At 33.3% G+C, this 22185-nt stretch overlaps 2 protein-coding genes and 1 long non-coding RNA gene across 7 annotated transcripts in view; 2 read left to right on the forward strand and 1 right to left on the reverse strand.

Annotated features, from left to right (window-relative positions):
- Positions 1-13238, forward strand: LOC149728163 (uncharacterized). Of its 2 annotated transcripts, XM_089888220.1 has the most exons (20): positions 1-1700; positions 1786-1884; positions 2158-2268; positions 2948-3091; positions 3293-3431; positions 3494-3639; positions 3710-3963; positions 4386-4561; positions 4856-5034; positions 5103-5260; positions 5392-5590; positions 6274-6508; positions 6604-7169; positions 7622-7759; positions 7992-8204; positions 8441-8566; positions 8836-8906; positions 9272-9407; positions 9688-9852; positions 10245-13238. In XM_089888220.1, exons 1-20 carry the CDS (start codon positions 1649-1651, stop codon positions 10415-10417), a joined length of 3480 nt encoding a protein of 1159 aa, XP_089744346.1. In that variant the 5' UTR covers positions 1-1648; the 3' UTR covers positions 10418-13238. The 2 variants fall into 2 exon arrangements, with proteins under 2 accessions (XP_089744346.1, XP_089744347.1); XM_089888221.1 differs by lacking the exons at positions 1-1700; positions 1786-1884; positions 2158-2268; positions 3494-3639 and having other exon boundaries at positions 2951-3091; positions 3293-3447.
- On the reverse strand, positions 8417-9499 carry LOC149728164 (uncharacterized). Its single transcript, XR_016386015.1, has 3 exons — positions 9358-9499; positions 8936-9013; positions 8417-8557 (listed from the first exon to the last, which is right to left on the reverse strand). It is a non-coding gene; the product is annotated as an uncharacterized LOC149728164 (long non-coding RNA).
- Positions 13210-22185, forward strand: part of LOC149728165 (sarcoplasmic/endoplasmic reticulum calcium ATPase 1-like) — a 15509-nt gene continuing 6533 nt past the window's right edge. For 3 of the 4 annotated variants that reach the window (XR_016386013.1, XM_089888228.1, XM_089888231.1), the window contains exons 1-14: positions 13211-13443; positions 13639-13656; positions 13719-13801; positions 14123-14227; positions 14753-14891; positions 17531-17611; positions 18703-18788; positions 18863-19018; positions 19216-19320; positions 19469-19672; positions 19988-20179; positions 20449-20580; positions 21010-21139; positions 21559-21764. Coding sequence is in view for 3 of the 4 variants with exons in the window: in XM_089888228.1 (XP_089744354.1) it covers positions 13326-13443; positions 13639-13656; positions 13719-13801; positions 14123-14227; positions 14753-14891; positions 17531-17611; positions 18703-18788; positions 18863-19018; positions 19216-19320; positions 19469-19672; positions 19988-20179; positions 20449-20580; positions 21010-21139; positions 21559-21764 (1755 nt within the window). In the remaining variant the exon portion in view is untranslated. Of the gene's footprint in view, positions 13444-13638; positions 13657-13718; positions 13802-14122; positions 14228-14752; positions 14892-17530; positions 17612-18702; positions 18789-18862; positions 19019-19215; positions 19321-19468; positions 19673-19987; positions 20180-20448; positions 20581-21009; positions 21140-21558; positions 21765-22185 lie in introns of all 4 variants that reach the window. The other variant, XM_089888229.1, reaches the window with a different exon arrangement.

Genomic DNA, 22185 nt, shown 5'->3' on the forward strand with positions numbered 1-22185 from the left:
ATAGGTCACTCTCTCGAAGCGTACCAACTAACAGTCTTGGTTCTAAATTCTCTTTGTTTATATTTTGAAAAACAACGGCTGTGATTGTGTCATATATAGCTTACTTGGCCATAACGCTTTAAAACAGATTAAAATAATTTATCATTTTACAACCCGAAGTTTTGTTGTTTGTTTGTTTTTTTTTAACGCCGATAAATCACGGTGTACTTAAGCTATTAACTCATCGGTATGTTCATTTTATATAACTGCATACTGTATATCGGTAGTAGAGATTTTAATAATATAAACACCACACAAAGAAAGTTAAACTATATTTTACATAATCAATTTGTTAAAACAAATTTTACAGAAATAATTTTGTTAAACCATATTTTACAAAAAAGTTTTGGTGCAGGACCAACTAACAACGCCCTGTTCACGTTACGATTGTGACGTCACTATACGCGGCTTTACTGACACACCCAAACAAACAATGTTTAGAAAATTTAAAACATAAACCAGCAATAGAACGTTATACAAACTACAGACGCGTGTTTAAAACCGCCGTGCGTTTACGTACATTTAGAAATGCAAGATTTAATATTTTTGCGTTTAGTCTGCCTTTGACTATATGCGCATTGTACGATATTAATATTATAACAGTGGTTTGGACCGAGACACTGTTTTAAGGGACAACCGCGGGCATTATACTGCTGTAGTCTGCTATGAGCTGCACTAAATACGACTTAACTATAAAAACATGTAATTTAATAAAAAGCAGTCTAAAAGCGAGTTGCATTAAAATATACATTTGGCCGTTACTCAACAATTTTTGCAAAAAAAAACAGCTCGGTGCAAATATCGCTTTAACTGATTGTAATAGTTAGTACAGAGTGAAACAACATATTACAGGAGGAAAAGCGCGCAGCACGTGACACGCAGCAATCAAGCTAGTGCCAACAAACACGCGGAAACATTTAACAATTAAGTGAAGAAAAGTGATGCGGAAATAAAATAGTAACAAGGAATTCAAGGGAAAATGGCGACAAATAATAATAAGGGAACCCAAAAGAACACACGTAAGAGCACAATCAAAACTATTTTAACAGAGAGTACACCTTTGATGTGAACAGACGAGCGGGTGTTAGTCAAATATCAGTGTTAAACCCACGACATTACGTTATATATATTTAGTTATCAGATAAATTATTAACCGTGGGACATCCACTCATTCCATATTTTCAACAAATGGTGCCGCTTAAACTTTTTAACATGTACAGTGCTGTATACACATCTTAGCGGGCTTTTAAACATTCAGTTTACCGTAGGGAATAGATTTACCCTATATAGGCCTACATGGTCCCTGCCAAATGCATAGACTCTTGAGATTGTAAGCTTACGAATTTATAGGTGAGAAACATTTTCTTAATGATGCACCATCAGTTTATCCAACTTTTGCTTAATGGTTCTTTAATATTCCGTTTCGCCTGCGTAGCTTTCATCAATCAAAACCTTTTTCCGCACATCGCTTACGACCTTGAATCGTCATCATTCGATGACGTCGCATAAACAAATACGTGTTCAGAAATAATGCGTTCGTAAAATAAAGATAAGAAAGTCATTTTTAGGTCGCTGGTTCCGTATGCAGTGACTTGAAAGTTGTATTACGATGCAAAGTACTATTATTTTTCTGATATTTTCTGTGATCTGCAATGCAGTCGGTAAGCTTTTAAGTATTCTCTAACATAGTAAAAAAACGATTTGCAATACTTAATCATAGCAAGGATTTAAAAAATACATTTTTAGACTCATGCAGGGACATCTTAACTGACAACCATTGTCAGAATTTTAAAGAAAGGATTTGCTCGTCTCCGCAATCTTCAAGATTTTGCATGGAAACATGCTGTAAGTTGATATATTATTTGTTGCTATAAGCTCACTTTTTTATTACAGCTTATAATTTGTCTTATTTAATTAATTAATTAAAAGTTACCGTAAGTTCAATGTATGCTGTGTCGTTATAGTTGCAAATAGACTCTCGTCCATCGTGATCTAACAAGGCGGGCGCCAAAGGCGATTACTATTGTTAGGTATAAAAAATCCGTGTGGAACAAATAAAACTATTTTTTCAATTGCTGAAAAAAAAACATAATCACAACTTATGTTATCTTTGAGCAGGTTTATGTCGCGATTGGTCAAGTGAATGTAGAAACGTTGCCACTCTACAGACATGTACCGATCAACCAACAGTGAAACAGTTTTGTAAAATGAGTTGTTGTCGAATCAGAGGTAATTTTTTTTACAGTTCCATTACAAAATATAAACAATTGACTCTGTTGGTCAAACTTTATGGGCCTATTGCATCAACTGCTGATGGCATATTTAAAAGTCGTAACATTGAAGAAGACAAAGTTTCATATATAAGTGGGCCGCGCTGTGGCAAAATGCGTGCAAACCTCTATATAGCGCATGTATAAGTTCGTGGTCGAGACTCGAAACTTGACGCCGCTATACTAGGGGCACATGTGTTGGAAAAAATACGCAGCAGCAATTTCTTCAACCCAAAAGATCACCCACAATTTATACAAACGTGTTATTTATGAACGAGCTTGAGGCATATGCAATAGAACACCCATGTGTGATAACATATATGTCTTGCCCCACACGAGGACACATAGAATAAAATTTAATTTAGGTCAACACCGTAACACTGTCTGCAAAAGTAATTGCCAAATACGTTATGCCTGGCGCTCAGAGAATGCGAGCAATCCTATATAACGTATAAATATTACGAGTTAGTCATCCATAGTTATCCAACAAGATGATATCAGCAAATTAAAAAAACGCCATTTTAAATGTATTGTTTTGTAGCAAGCAGTTTAGTTTTTAAAAAGAAAAACGAAAAAAATATTCATTCTATATATACTCGTAATTATGCCTTTACGTTTTCTACGTCCATTTGTAACAGAGTGGTCAACTTGGACGAGTTGGTCTGAATGTTCTACCACGTGTAATGGTGGAAGGAGGTATAGAAACCGTATTTGTGGAAGTGGTGTGGCTTGTTCTGGGGTTTCCAGTCAAACAGAAACTTGCAACACAAACCATTGCCCAAGTAAGATTTACAACAGTCTAATGAACACAGCAGAGACCTAAACTATAACTTAGGGTGTTTAAAGAAAGTGGATTGCCACAATAAGAGCTAACAACACTAAGCTGTTTGTTTGTTTTTTAATTTTATATCCCATTAGAAATTAAATTACCTTTTCCGCCCCTTTGTTTATTAAACGTTCTTTTTTAAAAATATTCTACAAAGTTTGGTCAACGTGGGAAACTTGGTCATCTTGTTCCGTGAGCTGCTCTGTTGGTGTCATTACTAGGTTACGCAAGTGCGTCATCAATGGGAATATCGTCAACAACTCCAGATGTGCTGTTTCACCAAAGGAGGAAAAACCGTAATAAAATATTTAGGTCAGCAAAAATGAGCTTTTTACTGATTTTTATTCCCGTTTACCAGCTGTATACTGCCACCTTGCAAGCGTTCTGCACAGACGCTGGTAAGAAATGGAGGCGTAGCTTGTACAGGGCGAAATTGCAATAATGGCACTATCGAGTCATGTATGGCTGGTTTTAAGTGGTCTAATACGCGTTTAACATGTGTGGGTAAGTCAAATACAGTATAGCGTTTATTTTAGTGTATATTTGTTTTACATTCTTTATTAATATGTTTTAGATATCGACGAATGTTCTATTTGGAATGGTGGTTGTGCAGACGGATGTATAAACTCAAACGGATCGTATAGTTGTGTCCATAGATCATCGTTGCAAGATGTAAACTGCGCTGCTAATTATAAGCGTCGCTATGGTTCCAATAGCAACGAATGTTGCAGGAAAACAAACAATGCAACTTGCGGGATAAACATTGAATATGACGTTGATAGGATAGTTGGTGGAGAGGATGCAAAAATTGGTCGATGGCCCTGGATGGTAAATAGAGTTTTAGCTCTCAACTCCCATTCAAGAAATATTTGAGCATTTTTCTATACCCAATATAATGAAACACTAAAGTAAAAACCATATACATGGTACGATGGGGGTAAGATGGGACACCTTTAGCACATAATATACACATATCCCGATCGTGTTTCAAACAGTTAATAACGGTTTATTGAAGTCGTAAGGATACGATTTTATGATTCTTTCTTTTATGTTTACTACCAAATAGGACGAAAAAATAGAATAAACAGGTACCCCATGTTCCCCCATCCTACTATAAATACGTTACGAAAGTGGGTAAAATAATAACAAAAGGCAACGTTCCAAAAAAAGAATAGGAAAGGTTTAAGGATTTTTTTTAAATGTTATTTCAAATACGATTACTTTAAATGGTAATAATTGGAAAATTTTAGGCTCGGCTGTTGATCGGTAGTAGAAACTTATGTGGTGGAACTCTTATACATCAACGGTGGATTCTCACTGCAGCACATTGTTTCCTTAAACATGACATCAGTCGACATGGTTTGGTGATCGTTACACTAGGAATGCTTCGTCAGCATGCCACGTTTGAACGTAGCCGGCAGTACAGGTTTAAATTTATTCGCAACTATTTTGGAGATAAATATACACATCATCTTTTCTATGAATAGTGTTATTACATAGGTGTATTTTTGTATACCGCGTGCCCGCTTACGAGTCGTACCACCCAAAGAGACTAAAATGGCTTTATTCTCTTTGAAACCACCATAAGTCTGAGTAATTGGGCAGAACAATGGTACCACAATCAAGCTTTAATTACAGTATTATCTGGTTACAACGCGAACGCAAATACCAATGTTACACGGGGCCAATAAACTATTCTCAATAACAAAATTGTTTCCAGAATCGACAAACGGATTGTTATACATCCAGAATTTGTTTTCCCGCATTATGACGTCGCGTTAATCGAAGTGGATCGCGCTTTTGATGTCACTGGCGTTTTTGTTAGGCCGGTGTGTCTACCGAGCGGTGAATACCCGGAAACAGGAAAGCGTTGTTATACCACAGGCTTTGGAACATTGGGTATGTTGCATGTACAGTACTTTTAAGCGATGAGAAAAAGGCGAAGAGAAAATATTGTTTTTGTTTAGAATATAAAGGAGATGTGTCACCGTCTCTACAACAAGTTGACCTTCCCATCATACCTCACAGCACTTGTTCACAGTTGTATCGTAAAGTTGGTTGGAACCTTAGAGATTATCAGTTATGTGCAGGCAACCTCACTCATGGTGGTGTAGACTCTTGCCAGGTTTAAATTAGTTATCATCTTTGGTAAACTATTCATGAACATTTTTTTGTGCAAATGATTTTCTGAATGTTTGGGAGTTACCAATTGGCATTTTGTTTCTGCAAAACATTTAAATGATGTCATATATCCAGGGTGACAGTGGTGGTCCTTTGGTTTGCCAACGTTGTTCAAACTGCAACTGGTATCTAGCCGGTGTGACTTCATTTGGGCGAGGTTGTGCTCTTCCAGAATTTCCTGGTGTTTACATGAGTGTAAAACATATTGAAAGATGGATTGAAACTATTACACAAATGTATGCCAGCAGCAACAAGACATGTCAGCCAATTTTAGGTAAGTTTGTAAATATATGAATAAATAAATGAATGTAACTTACTTTATCCTCGCGTGGCCGGAAAACGACAGTCGTTATCACACGGGTTTAACACCTCGTGCCAGCTTACGAGTTACCATGTATGTTACTTTGTGGGTGATTATTTTTTGGGGATTTTTTCATTTTTTTTATGTATGGCTGATAATTTGGCCAACCATTAGTGGCAACTGGGTTGGAGCAATTGTCGTTAAGTGTCTTGCCCAAGGACACATACGCCCACAATGGTAGCAGCGACGAGCCTTGAACCCATTACCTAATGGTTACAGGCAGGCGCGCTAACCACTATGCCACGGCGCCGGACCATGCAAATACATGTATTTTATTTGGTGTATAAGCAAATACATGTATTTTATTTGGTGTATAAGCAAATACATGTATTTTATTTGGTGTTGTGACCTTAATTGGGATTTATCTCTTGAATTATTTTTTAGCACTTAACATAACAATTTTCATTTTATACTTTTGTATTGCGTGGAAACTTTGCTGATATAATGGATTTCATCATAACCAAACAATGGCATATTATACAATGCTGGGTGTGTACTATAGGTCGTATTTTTATATACGGCTGACAATTTGGACAGTTGAATACATAAAAAACGACCCATAAAGTTACATATTCATTATTCATGTATTGCCTTAGAGTGGAGTGTTTGGAGTACTTGGTCCGTCTGCTCCCAATCATGCGGCACGGGTGGAAGAACACGTGAGCGTTTGTGCCTGAGAAATGGTGTTCAAGTTTCTCCTTCGATGTGTGATAGTCTTGTGACCTCACACTCGAGGGAAACTGAAGAATGTCTTATATTTGAATGTCCAACCTGGAGTGAATGGGAAGGCTGGAGCGATTGTTCTGTGTCATGTGGAAGTAATGGTATCAGGTTGGTTTGCATTTTTTTTGATAAAATATCTTTAAAAACATTTTAATTTTTTATATATTAACTTCCTAAATTTTTTTCTATGTTCTGTCTACTAGGTTACGCAAAAGAAAATGTCGATTTGGTATGTTTGGCTTGTGTCATGGTGGTTCAAAAGCAGGATTGGAAAGTGACACCTGTAATGTGGTTACCTGTCCTACTTGGTCAAACTGGGGCATGTGGAGCTCATGTAGTGTCACCTGTGGGGATGGAGGACAAAAATATAGAGAAAGAAAGTGTTTGGGTGGCCAAGTCACTGAAAAGGGATGTGATTTGCTTCCAAATGTAACAAGTCCTGCTTTAAACCACACATTTAAAGGAACACCAATCTTGATGTCAAATATGACGGCACAGACAGTTTCTTGTCAAGAACTTGCATGTCCAACATGGAGTTCTTGGAGTTTGTGGTCACCATGCACTCAAACTTGTGGAGGTGGATATAAATCCCGCTACAGAGAATGTGTTAAGACAATTTTATTGGATACTAATACATCAGCAAACTCCATTGGAGTAAGCAACCAAATTAAAAATGAAAGTATAATTGTTTTGCACAGTCAATGCCACGGAGAGGCATCTGGTACAAGTTTATGCGAAGAACAAAGATGCCCTGTATGGTCAGGCTGGAGTAAGTTATGTTGAATAACTTAAGATTCTCATGTATTACAACACTTTATAAATTGCCCAAAATGACTTCTTGTTTAAAGGGCCTCCAAAGTAGCATTTTTGGTGTCAATGCAACGCATTTATAGTAGAACGGGGGAAGATGGGATACCTATTCATTTTACCTTCTTGTACCATTTAGTAGTAAACAAAAAACATTTAAAAAATTACAAAATCGCATTCTGACACCTCCCATAGACTGTTGTTAATTGTTTAAAACACGATCAGGATATTTAGATATTACGCTAAACGTCTTCTACTGTCTTCCTTACCCTAATATATTACACTGGTATCGTATGTTATCATATTTGCACTCTCTGTACATTTAGTATTTAATGTGTGTAACCAAATTTAATATGACTTCTTTCAAGTTCATGATCAACCACTGTTTATTTTATTAAAAATATATAACCACAGGTTCTTGGAGTGATTGTCCTGTAACATGCGGTGGTGGGACATCACATAGATCACGTGAATGTTTACATGATGAAGGAAATTATGGTTGTCCAGGAAACTACACTTCCGCAAAAATGTGCAATAAACATATTTGCCCACGTAAGTGATTCATGATAAAACAAAATAAACATTGCTTTAAATTATTAAGTAAGCAGTAAAACCACTACATATATGTTTGCTAAATTTTGTGTAAATTGAATCTATCTAATTTTTCATAAATATATTTTGAGATTGTTTGGCTAAAGCATTTGTTCAATTTTGCCCTTTATACAAAAGTCAATAATTAAAATGCAATTAATGTAACAGTATTTTTAAAATTCTTTAATCAAAGTTGATGAATGTTCTCCTATCTCTGCACCAAACAATGGACAAATTGTTTGTGATGATGGTTTCTATGTTGGTTCAACTTGTATTATGGAATGCGATTCTGGTTATGTCATAACAGGTAATGTGGTTGTATCATGTCAAGCAAACACCACATGGAACACAAAAGTGGAGACAGACTGCAGAAAGTTAAGAATACATCTCAGTACATCAGAATTATGTAAGTGGCATTGAGAAATGTTATTAAAGTGAGATTATGAAAATATGTGAGTATCATATTATGGGCACATTATTTTTTTACAATGTTTCAAAACTACCAAAGATTACAATTAAGCACAGCTTTCTATATTTCACTCTTAAAATTGTTCAACAAAATTGTTTATATGAATGCTGTGCTTGGGGCACAGAAATAAAATGTTAAAGCTATATATCAAGGTACACTCAATTTATTTCCAGCTGAAAATTCAACTGTTTCCTTTCCAATAAAATCATTTTCATCTGGTTATGCTGGAGTGTGGATGACAGACAAAGGGAACCATGTGTTTTATTTAAATGATTCTTCAGGACCACAAACTGCAAACAGTAAAATAAAAAATTTCTTTAGTTTTTTTCCATACCTCAGAATACTATTACCATATTTAAACACAATGTGATTAACAGTGCATCATTGCCGCACCACGACAATGTTAACAAACATAATTGTATATTTTACATCTTCTTTATTATTTATTTCATACCAAAAATGCTTATTCTTTAGAGCTATATGTTCTATTGTTCTACTTTGGTATTAATTTCTTAAATTTATTTACTCTCAAACCCGTTGTTGACTAAAATAGAACTATGTGTTTCAGGAAGATTAGGTTCATGGATGAAAGTTGATATGAAAGGTGTCAAAGTAAAGTGCAATAATGACACGAACATAGTAAGTATCTGTATGGCCTGTGTAGTTACCATGGGCAGATAAATGAACAAATTTTTTGTTCTGTGGTTGGATTGAAAGTTTAATAAAAATTTAAAGATCCGCTGTATCTGAAAAAGTATTTTCTAAGTAAGTTTTTTTTTGCAACAACTGAATACTTGGTTTATGACTAATGTTTCATTGTTTCTTTTATAAATCATGTTAAATTTTATCAACTATAAAAAAGTTAAATAAACCACAATGGCATATTCCATATAACTAACATAATCTAAATGTATATAGAAATCATGTTGAAGATGCTAGTTGGGCTATTTATCTAATTATAATTACAATATGATACTCAACTCATTGTGTGAATATATTTTTAGAAAAACAAAACCATGATAATTCAAGTTAATTTTGCTCACGTAATGCTGGAGAAATGTGGTAACATTTATAACAGAAGGGGAATTACCTATATGAGAAACACTGGCTTGTATTGGAAACGCTTCAATAAAATTGCCTGTAAGTCCATACATTATAAGTACTTAGTTATTTTGTTGTAAATCTGGTATAGTTTTTTAATTTCCTCCAAACGTGAGAAAACTGAGTTCGAAGCTTGGTGGTGTCTTAGAGAAAAAGATAGTTGATTAATTGTTTTCACCAAGAAAGTTACATACTTGTTTTTTGGTAACTAAGACTATAAATTTTGCAGTTGTTTTGCCACACTAAAATAAATAAGTGATATTTTTTTATTCATTCACTCAAAAAAGATTAAGTGATAACACTTGATTACACCCAACAGTGTTACAGGATGCTAGAATTTCAAATGTTGAGAAAAAATGGGACATATTTAACAAGCTGAATTTGACATTCACTCAACATAACTCAACTCAAATTACTGACTTCTGCATTGTGGAAGGACGACTGTTTGTTGTCAATGAAATTGGAATTGTGTCAGAAAGATTAGGTTTGCATCCACAATTTTACATTTTAGATATACAATATTTGTGTACATGAATGTGTTTTTCATTTATTCAACTATATTAAATTTAAAAAACATTATATTTCTAAAGATCGATATTTTTAACTGGTCCTGCAAGTTGTTTCCAAGCACACATACATTCAATGGTTGAAAATTAACTTTATTCAAGCCGTTTATCCATTATAATATTGCATCTTACCCTACACTTCAATCATAAAAGTGTTACATGTGACATTTCCTAAAAACTCCATGGGTATGGCAGTTATATGTTTTAAGAATAAGAGAAATAGGTGTGATTTTTTTACTTTTATTAATGGCTTAATTTTTCATGGGGCATTACACCATGCTTTATTAATAACTGAACATTTGTAATTCAGGAATCTCTGATGCTTTTCCTGATGGAACAGGTTGGACAGAACTAAACAATGCAGAAATCGATGCGAAGCCACAACAAATTTGGATATCTTGTTTTAGTTGCCATTGGAGACAGAAAACATTAGTGTGGACAATTGGATATGGTGGGACACTAACGCGGTTAATTATTGAGTGATTTAAAATGCATAGTACGGTGGAGTAGGATGGGACACATAAGCACATATGGCTCCTTATTTAAAAAACATGACAATTTTTGTGATTCCTTGATTTTGTACATGTGTGATTTTGTATCATCATACATGCATGCGATTTTGTACTACCATACATGCTAATATTTCAAGGTATGCGGCATACCGAGTTTCCAACAATTACATCGTCTGGCGGTCTCAAACCAAATAGGGAGAGAGCATAACATTGCGTGCGTGCAAGTCAGAAGTATTTTTGGCGAATGTATGAATAATTTACTTGATAAAATACAGGAATGGGCAAATAGCCAACTTGTTTTCAAGCACCTGTAGGTTAATGAACGTGTTGTTATTATGTTGTAAAAAATGCCAGGTCAAGATTGCCATTATAATGCAACGAATCCATGTGAAAATCCCTACTATTTTGTAACAAACAAAATAACAAGCTGCTTGGCTAAAAAAAACATTTTAAATATAAAATACGGCCACTTCTGGAACATATTTAGGTTGTTTATTTTGTCTTGTTGCCTTGTTTAATGGTCAAATTACTTTACACTCAACAGTAAGAAATCTAAATTAAGTGCCACATGTAGACCTATACAATGACGCAAGTTATCGCACAGGTTTGCTAGGCATACTCCTGATATTTAGAAAATTAGTGCACTCGCTATTATACCTTTATTTAATGACAAACAAAAATATATTTGAATACATGAAAAGTTATTAGGTGATGCAGACACCAAAATGCTATTTTAGCATTTTGCATAAAGCCGGGGTAAGATTGGACAGTTTAAAACTTTGTTAATTTTCATTAGTAAGTAAATTTATCAATACGAAGAGTTTTTGTCACAAATGGTATCACTTTGATATTTTTTTCTTAGTACCTGTGACTATGTATTTCCTAAAGGTGATGTAAGATTGACATAGATGTCAATTTTTTAAATTTTTTCTGGTGTGGCATTTTTAATATGTTATATGAATAGCATGAAGTGTAATGCTTCGAATATTTTTTTTTGAATACTGCATAATTTGGGTCTTATCGTTTGTATATACAGCTAACAACAAGGTAAAAATAGTTTTAATATGTAAAACTGGGGTACACACACATCATGTCACATTCATTTACAAAGTCGGGTGACATGCCACCGTGGACGGACTCTGATGTAGAGTAGTAAATAAATACCACTGTTCAGAAAATAATTTACACATGTTTGATTCCTTGTTGCTATGCATAGAATAGTATCTCGTCAGCTTCTCTGCCTTTTTAGTAATAAGTTGTCCAACTTATTGGTCATACAAAAAGAATGAAAAAGTTAAAAAAATCACCCATTAGTAATATACATGCTAAGTCTCGCTGACACGAGATGTATAAAACCAAATAAGGCTATCGTAAAGTATTACACCCGTGTTATATGTCGTTTCCGACCACGCGAGGATAAGCCAAGTTATATTCATTCAAAAAAACAACCGTCTGACAAAAAAGGAACTATAATATCACGTACGTGCTCAACTGCTCAACTACTGTACGACAAAAAAGGATCTATATGACCACTTACGTGCTCAAAATTTGAAGAAAAGTCAATTTTATATTTAAAGTTAAAAAGTAAAACAGCTGTTTGTATAACTACTAGTACTGTCCTGAAATAAAAGAAAAACTTGATTTATATTTAAATTTTTACTGTGAGAAACGCTCTTTATCAAATTGCATAGTGTGGTTGTGTTCCGCGCTATCGTCTTCTATGCTCAGTAGGTGTCGCATCTTTCTGTGGATTATTGCGTCACACAGCCGTGTGTAGCTTGGCTGTGTGCAACGTCATCCCTGCTCTCTTTTGTTGAAATTAATACTGTAACTGTATAAGGTTTTCTGTTTGAGACAAGAGCGGGTCAAAGCAAGAGATTACTCGGGTTTAGAACCTTTGCTAGTAAAACGTGTAAATTGAAGTTTGGCATGAGAATAGAATACATGTATGGTTTATTTATAAAGTACATTATAGATCACTACCACTTATTTAATTATGTTTGAAAAAGTGACGCCTCGCGCCGGTATTGTTATACCCAACGTCTAAAATGTTCGCCATTTAGATCTCGTTATGCGTGAATCGCCCATGTAAATGCATGGTTGTCGCGTGTTTATTTATTAGCTGCTTTTTTGTTGAACAAGATTTACTTTTTTAAGGGTTTAACTTGATTGTAAAACATGTTTTGTTCACAAAACCATGAATCAAGAAAAAAAAAACTTCTCGCAGTCAAATTACTTCTAGATATAAAGTAATCATGTTTTTAATGATAATAATAGTTTATTTAAACAATAAATTTATATGTACATTGAATTTTAATGGAAAGTTATAAAACACAATGCATGTAGATAATGTCTAATGGAATAAATTCTGACCCTGCAGTAGTTTATAATTACTGTACAAGGTAACTGACTCTGACTAATTAAACTGCTCAGTCGCAACCATCATACTAATTTGCCTCTAAATGTTGTTTACTTTGATGTGCATTATATCATAGGTAATTTACTAAAAGCTTTTTATAAATCACTACATAATTGGCTTATGTTTAAAATAATCCATTATCTCACAGGTCAGGCTCTTCAGTTTTAAACCATTGTTGCAATTGCTTTTTATTCATATGTGTAGCTACCTCAAAGTGCATGCATCTTATGTTTTAAACTGCGTTGAACTCCTAGATTAAACTTCTTTAAATTCTATGGATATTTATAACTATGTTTAGTATTTCATATTGGAAGCACCAATTGAATGTCAAACCTCTCAAACCTTAAAATTCTAATTATAGCCTATTGCACAGGATTTAACAACCGGTTAAAAAGTTCAGTTAATTTAGTTAAAGTCGAGATTTCTGAAACAAATAGAATATCATCCACCACCTTCTAATATGGAGGATGCTTATGCAAAAACAACAGAAGAAGTTCTGAAGTTTTTTGATGTTAGTGAAAATCTAGGATTAAGTCAAGAACAGGTGAAGCGTAATCGTGAAAAGTATGGACCTAATGGTAAGTATTGAAAGTTAAATTTAACATGATAAAAAGTGTGGAAAAGAGTGTTAATTGAAAAGAATTGCTGTTGCACGAAAAGATTTAAAACTAGTTTATCAAAACATATAGTTCCTTTTTGGATATAGTTTTTTTTGTTTCAAAAGATACATCCTTATTATATTTTTTAACAAACTGTATCTATTTTAATTACAGAACTCCCAGCTGATGAAGGTAAGTTTTTGTATGTTTGTAGAAAAAATATGCCCTTTTTCAAAACTTATTTTTCTTACCAGGCAAACCATTATGGCAAATGATCGTTGAACAATTTGAAGATCTTCTAGTTCGAATTTTGCTGCTTGCTGCTATCATATCATTTGTAAGTGTGCAACATGCTTTTACTTGTTTTAAATAGTTATAGAAGTTGGTAGTGGCAAACAGTTTCAAAGTTTTTTGATAGACAAATCTGTTTAATATAAGTTAAAGTTACTATTATCCACTTTTTGACATCTTTACGAATAAAATACAATTTGAACGAATAATATTTTATTTGGTGACAAACACTTTATTTACCCCCTAACTAACCCTTAATGTCCGTATTTGGTTTTGGTACTTACTGCGTACGTTCATGACACCAGGACCAATTTTGATCAATTAAGGTAGCGTTTATTCCTAACTCTTTAGTTTTGTTTTGTTCCAGGTGTTGGCTTTGTTTGAAGAAGGTGATGAATCGATAACAGCATTCGTTGAACCGTTTGTAATCTTACTTATTCTTATTGCAAATTCTATCATTGGAATATGGCAGGTATATATACATTCTGTTTATCTTTATTCGGATTATCTAGGCCAAGGTTAAAAGAGCTATCCTATGAATCATTTGTTAAAGCACGTGTCTCTAGCCCAAAAGTACTTTTGTAACCATCTGCATTGGCGTAAATGTACATATACAAAAATTATTTACCTCAAAAGATTTCATACAAAGTATATGGTAACTGCGGACATAAACGAAAGTGTGCAAAAAAGAACATTTTGTTATAATGAGCATGTGCTAAACAATTAATATTTAGCGATTGCTTAACAAATCCTAAGACGCATAAGAAATTCTCTGAAGGACCTAAATATGTAGTGCAGTTAAAAAATAATCCTGCCTTTTTTAAAAATATTTATAGCCGCTTGAATTTTAAGCTTCAAGTTTTAAGGTCTTTGCTTAGCATTTCAATTCAATAAATTATTACTTTTAATAGACAAATTTTATGTTGGCATTGGTTGAAGTGATTTAGTAAATTATCTTATGTAAGAATTTTTGCTTAAAGTGTCTATGCATTACCAGGAACGAAATGCAGAAAGCGCTATAGAAGCATTGAAAGAATATGAACCTGAGATGGGAAAGGTGCTTAGACAAGACAGATCAACTATTCAGAGAGTGTTGGCTCGTCAAATCGTTCCGGGAGATATTGTTCAAGTGGCAGGTGAGAACATTTAACATAATGTACAAGCCTATAAGTCCTAAATTAGCCTAGCAAATATAGTTCGTACAGTCGTAGCTCGTAGGAATTAGTAATCTGAATGTATATATACATATTGTGTATGCATAAATACCAGAAGAAATAATTTAGCTTTATATATATAATTATATTATACAATAATAATATATATATATATATTTTATTTGTGCGCCCGTTAAATTATTAAGGTCTTTGTTCCATAAAGAATACTTTGACATATTTAAACATTTGATTCGAAATGTTAGTCAAGTATTTTTGACTTTTGTTCATTTGAGTAAGAGCGACGTTGCTGAGTGGCCAGTCACTTGTGCCCAGATCTGTTATCAATGTAGAACACTTAAAACAGTACACTGACTGATAAGTGTATGTGGCCAATGCGACAATTACCCAACGCCACTAACAGACAATCTTAATTGAATTGAGTCATGTCCTGCTTACAATTCTCTCTTCCATTAACTGCTCTGTGTAAGAGGGAGCTTTACCTTACCACAATATAAACAGCTGCATTCATTTAGTAAGCAATTTAAAGGAACAGTTCAAGTTGTTGAACACTGTTAATAATTTAAAACAATAATAAATTACACTATTGGGTTGGTAAATGCTTTGTGTCATATAACAGATACTTACCATAAAAGCTGCACCAATGCTTTAAATAAAGTGACAGTGCTATAAAATCAAAGTATTGAATGCAATTTAAAAAGTTAAGCTGCTATTAAATTTCACCAATCCAGATAGAAACAATTTGATAAACTATCATTAAGTTTATTAATAAGCACTGGAGATTACTTTACATACCGTTTGATATAATAGTAAATTATGTTATCTTAAGAGAAATGTTGTGTTCCAAACACATGGTCTGTTTAATATTTCATTAGATCACAAAATCATAGACTGCTCTCATTCATTAGATATTAAAAGTTGAAATTTAGATATGTCTTGTATGAAGGTAACATTTGCCTAATATGGAATTTGAATAGACTTGTTTCTTAGTTGATAGGCTAGTTTCATCTTCATTTTAACCACGGTTTTTGCGATTGTTGGTTATGTTTTCATGTATTTCAATCAACTTTACCATGTACATGCATTGATTGCGCAATCCCCATGCAGGCGTGTATATATGTATGACCTCGTCTGCGCTCCAAATCTTATCTTCAGTTCTGACTGCTCCCCAGTCGCCACATTTATACCATTCACAAAAATAGATTCAATACAGGATCGCTGTCTCTATGACTTAACATGCGCAGGCTTCTACAGCAGAGGTTACGTTAGACATTCCTTCATCTCCCTTGGTGTCTGTGACTATCCAGCCACTGGTGCATTGAGTTTAATTAAAACCACAGTTTATTTTCGAGATGTTTTTAATGTGTTTGACGTCATGACCTTGTATCTACGTCAGTCACTTTGAGAGTTTTTAAGAGTAAATGAGTTCATGAACTGTTGACTAAATCTTACTCCATTATAAATAAACATAATGCATCCTGTTTTTTTTATTAAGAATATTTTTGGCCACACTAAATTGAGTTGTTAATTGGTTAAATTTCCCGTTAAGTAGCTTTTTTAAATGCAATCTAAAGAGTTACTAGTTAAATCTAAGTATCGTTATTCCTTGCTGTGTGTTAAATGAGTTAATTTGATTTTCCATAAACTGCATACAAGATCAGTTTAGAAAAAGTTAAATTACAAGGTATTTAAAAATACAACATTGACATATTTTTATTGTGACAAGGTAAATGAAACAAATATTTCTAGCTGGAAAATGCTTGACTTGGTTACCTCTTAACTGTCACCTGTCAGGTTACAAACATTTGTTAACAATATTTATCATGGCTTCTTTCAGGTCAAACCATATTCCATACAATGAAGAAATGAATAGGTTGTTTGTATAATATTTATAAGAAAATCAATAGTTAATTTTGAGTTACTAAAAAACACTGGGCCACCATATTGACATAATATTGGATCAAATTTTAGTATATAATTGTAAATATATAATTAATAATGTTCTGTTGAGATAAAAATAGCGATAAGGATGCTGTAGCATTTTGAGAAAAACAAAAATATATATGTATATTGTCAACTTGGGTAAAAATAGACCAATTTTTAAACTTTCAGATTTCTCAAAGTAACTCTTTATAAATATTTCTTTAGTCTGTATGGCGAACAATATTTATTAAACATTGATGTAATTTTTGAAGTTGTAAAGTTTTATTCAAGATTTTGGACATCTTTATTTCTCTGACTTTAAGAAAAAATATATTTGCGGGCAATAAAACACAATGTTTTTAAGAGCAAATTATCTTAATTAAAAGAAAACAAATTAACAAAGAAATTACATGGTAAAAATACCAATTTAATTAACTATGCATTTTGCAGTCTTGTTTGCTTAAGAACATAATTTTTTACTCAGGAACGCATTTTCAACGGCCTTTTCAAACAATTGCAATTATAGTCAAGTGCCTATTGTATTATGTCATAACATAAAACCTACCTGTTATCTCGCCACCCCAATTTTTAATTTGAATGCCTAATGTTTTGTGCCTAACATAAAAATTTTTTGCGGTACAACTTAAAATTCCATAATTTCAATTTGCCTTTGTTTTCAGTCGGAGATAAAGTTCCAGCTGATATTCGTCTGATTGCAATCCATTCAACAACCCTCAGAGTTGACCAAGCCATCCTTACAGGTCGGTTTCTACTAAAACCATTGAAGTTTTAAACATATATATGTATAAGAATCATCTGTTTCATATTAAATTCGAGTTTTTAGTTTTTATTACACTTGATTTTTCCAATTGGTTGAGCAAAATGCAATCAATCGTTGAAATCACCAAAAACACATATTGACATATATATTCGTAAATGTTTGTATGTACAATGTATAAACACTAGTAGTCCAGTACACTACTATTTTATATTGTTTTATCTTTTAACTAAAAACATATTGCTGTTTTTATCGGATAAAACATTTTACAAATTTCTAACTTAATTCATAGTTTGTTCTACTTTGTTTGTGATGTATTGATACGTCATACAAGTGTTGTACAGTTAGCTAGAACTCGTCTTGTTGTAGTTTCCTCTGAGTTTAAAATAAAATGGTATTGCTCTAATATATGACTCACGCGTATGGTAAATAACATGCAATGGTTTCTAGGTATTGTTTGTCTTGTTTTTCTTTGCTTCAAATTACAATGTGTTATCATACTAAGTAAGAAAATCCATGGTGTCCTCTTGACATAACACAAGCATATCTTTTTTAATATGTTCTAGTTTTTTATGTTTTAATTGCAAGTCGGCTTAAAATCTTACAGTCATTTTTGATACAAAGTTAATGTTTTATAATTAATTTATGATCTAAGGTTTTAATCATTAAATATATTGAAAGCTGTATACTTACAAGTTACAAGTAATAGTATTTATGTTTGTTGATATAATATATGTATATATATTCAACCTTTTTTGATTTACATGTTTAACCATTGCATATCAATGGTTCGTCATTTATTTAACCGCATGTGTCTGTAACTGCAAAATTTATTATTTAGTATACGAATATAAATCACGCCCTGCACAGTAATAAACTGTCAAACAGGATATTGGGACTGTTGATTTATATTTCAAACCTTTGCGTCATATTTCGCAGCCTAAATACCACTGTGATTTTATACGATATATCTACCTACACAGAAAATCTTTCACCTAATCACTTTTTGTATTATTACTCATGTATTTAGGTGTGCACAAAATAAACCTTATTTTTTCACTTCAATATTTTTAGGTGAGAGTGTGAGCGTAATCAAGCACACGGACCCTGTTCCTGATCCCAGAGCTGTCAATCAAGACAAGAAGAACATGTTGTTCTCTGTGAGTATTCATCCAAATCACAGAATATACATATTGAAGTAACCTGACATTGAAATTAATAATTTAATCAACAGGGAACGAATATCGCATCAGGAAAAGCTACCGGCATTGTGATTGGAACAGGAAGCAACACAGAAATTGGAAAAATCCGAGATCAGATGGCAGAGACTGAAGCAGAAAAGACACCTCTGCAACAAAAACTTGATGAGTTTAGTGAACAGCTGTCCAAGGTACAATTGTTATTATATTATTCACACCCCCCCCCAAAAAGTGTTCAGAAGTCAAAGTCGTAGAAAAGATTTGAAACTTTGCCTTGCATTTTGACATCAAAGTGATTTTGACATAACTTGTCCTATTGCTTGCAAAGTTTTCTTTTATTTAATATCCATATTTTATCACAAGCTAAATCTGTATACTTATTTCCTAGATCATCTCTGTAATTTGCATTGCGGTTTGGGCAATAAATATCGGACATTTTAACGACCCAGTGCACGGTGGATCTTGGTTGAAAGGAGCTATTTACTACTTCAAGGTAACCACCAGTTATTTTATCTACATGTTTACTGTTTAATGCAAATTTCTTTTGTTTACTTACATGTACATTAGTGTTTATAGGTTCCAGTGTTGGCTGCTTTGTTGTTATTTGCTTGTAAATACTGACTAAACCAAACTTGATACAGATCGCTGTAGCCCTTGCTGTAGCAGCCATTCCCGAAGGATTACCAGCAGTCATCACTACTTGCTTGGCTCTTGGTACAAGAAGAATGGCAAAGAAAAACTCAATTGTCCGCAGTCTTCCATCCGTTGAAACTCTTGGTTGTACCTCCGTAATCTGCTCTGATAAAACTGGAACTCTTACTACCAACCAGATGTCTGTATGCAGGGTAAAAACAAAATTGTTAAGCATTTTTCTTCATTGAAGAGTCCAATGTATTTGGTCTGAAACAAATTTGGTTACATCCCAGAATATATTAGCTTGGCACTTTGTAAAAGTAAACCAAATTTTCAATACGATCAACCGATTTTTTTTTAAAAAGAAAATGTTACAGTAGGTATCAGTGAGACATAATAAACATTTTAATATAAAAATGTGTTGAATTACCTACCAGGAGAAAATGTGACGAATCAACATAATATGCAGCTGTGTATACCATTTGCCCCTTCTGCTTTCTTTTTCGTTGACTTTCATATCCTCCCAGATGTTCATTGTCGATAAACTGGCAAATGACGGAGCTAAGTTTCATGAATTTGAAATATCTGGCTCCACCTATGAACCAACCGGAGAGGTGACAAAGGATGGAAAGAAGATTCGATGCAGCGATTATGATGCTCTCACTGAATTATCCACCATATGTGCTCTCTGCAATGATTCATCGCTAGATTATAATGAGGTATGTATGATTTTAAATTCAGTCTGTTAATATTTGATTGACTTTACCTTTTTGTGCCCATTTGTTTAATTTATATACTGCAGTCGAAGTTAAAGCTGGAATTTTCTTTTTTTGCAACCAATTAGTGAAGTTGCAAGTATCGTTCAGTTTCTTGCCATGGCCACCTCATGCTTTAAATGGTAGCAACATTGGGCATTAAAGCCGATTATCCTTGCGTGGCAATGCATCTCTAACCACACAGCATAGTTTAAACAATAATCATGGTGTAGGTGAAGGGAGTTTATGAAAAAGTTGGGGAAGCAACCGAAACCGCTCTCACAGTGCTTTGCGAAAAGATGAACGTCTTCAACACCGATCTGTCTACGTTGACCAAATCCGAACGATCCCACCCATGCAACTCAGTAAGTATCTTTGCCTTTTTTGTATGAATAGGGAATGTAATTGTAGGTTTAGTTAATATTTTCATGGGTGCCTAATAACTAAACAACTTATATTTAACAATGTATGACTTTGGTTTACAATCCAAAACATGTAACTTTTTAAAAATATATAAAGTTACCATTTTCTCGCAATGTTTCCAAATTTAACACTCATAGTTTTGTAAAAATAAAACTGTGCTTTATCTAAACCATATAAAAATTATATTACTGCTTGATATATTTTCTTAATTTATAAAACCAGTAGCCAATATGATGTATGTTTAACCTCGTGTTTAGTACCGTATACATCATAACACATGTACTATGTTTATTCACGATACGGATGATTTGAGATTGGCTTTAAAGTTAGTTGTATTGATGTCCTAACATTGTGTTTAATTACCATTAAAGGCTATCAAGGATATGATCAAAAAAGAATTCACTCTTGAATTTTCCCGAGATCGAAAATCTATGAGTTCGTATTGTTCATCAACTAATGGATCAAATGATCCAAAGATGTTTGTGAAAGGAGCCCCAGAAGGTGAGACTTTCCTTTGGTTAAACTTTATTTAAATATTAAACACTGTTGGTTTGTTACATATTTTTAATGAATGAATGAATGAATAAATGATATTTAATTATTCTTGCATGAGTGTAGAACTTCAGAAGTTATGTGTCCTGTTCTATATACTTAACCTGAGTGTGTTTTTTCTCTATGAGCCCTAATTTTGGCAACCCATTAATGATAATGGCTACTTGATTGAAGCTGTTACTGTTTAGCTGCCTTGTCTGACAGCACATACACTCAAATTAGTGGTAGCATTAAGATTTGTAACTGGTATTTTGTAGTTAAGTAGGGATCACAGAGCAGTTTTACTTATGTTCCACACAACAATAAAAACAAGTTTTTATTCTTAAGTGAAGTAAAATAGTCAATCTATTCTTTTTTAAACCATACAGGTATCCTGGATAGATGCACACACGTAAGGATTGGGAAGAACAAACATGAGATGACATCGGATATCAAGCAAAGTATATTGGAACGAGTGAAGGCATACGGAACTGGTCGTGATACTCTCAGATGTCTTGCTGTTGGTGTGGTTGATAACCCAATGAGCCCTAGTGATATGGATCTAAGTGATGCAACTAAATTTGCTAAATATGAGGTATATAGTTTGACCCTAATTAATTAAATAGTTATAGACTTTATGTATCTCTGTAATGAAATAATAAATATTTGTACTGTGACAGCCATAACTTAAATTTCAAGGTAGTTGAAATAATTTTGGCGTAATTAGTGCATTATTATGACCACATATTGCATTCATTTTTTTGTGGAAAGTTTTATTTTAGTCTTCATGTAGCCTATGTTAAACAATGTCCTTTAATTTTAACATTGTCCATTGACCAGCTGCTTACACCATATCAAACTGATAACCAGGAATGCAAAAATATTTCAAATTTAACAAGAGTTCAAATGAATAATAATATTGTAAACACTAATGGTAAGGCTGCGAGTGAAATTTCCAATTGTTAAATTTATAGTTTTTAATTATTGTACAATCAATATTTAATGAAGCATTATAT

This window comes from Ciona robusta, chromosome 11 (genome assembly GCF_009617815.1).
Source record: "Ciona robusta chromosome 11, ASM961781v2".
Lineage (NCBI taxonomy): Eukaryota > Metazoa > Chordata > Ascidiacea > Phlebobranchia > Cionidae > Ciona > Ciona robusta.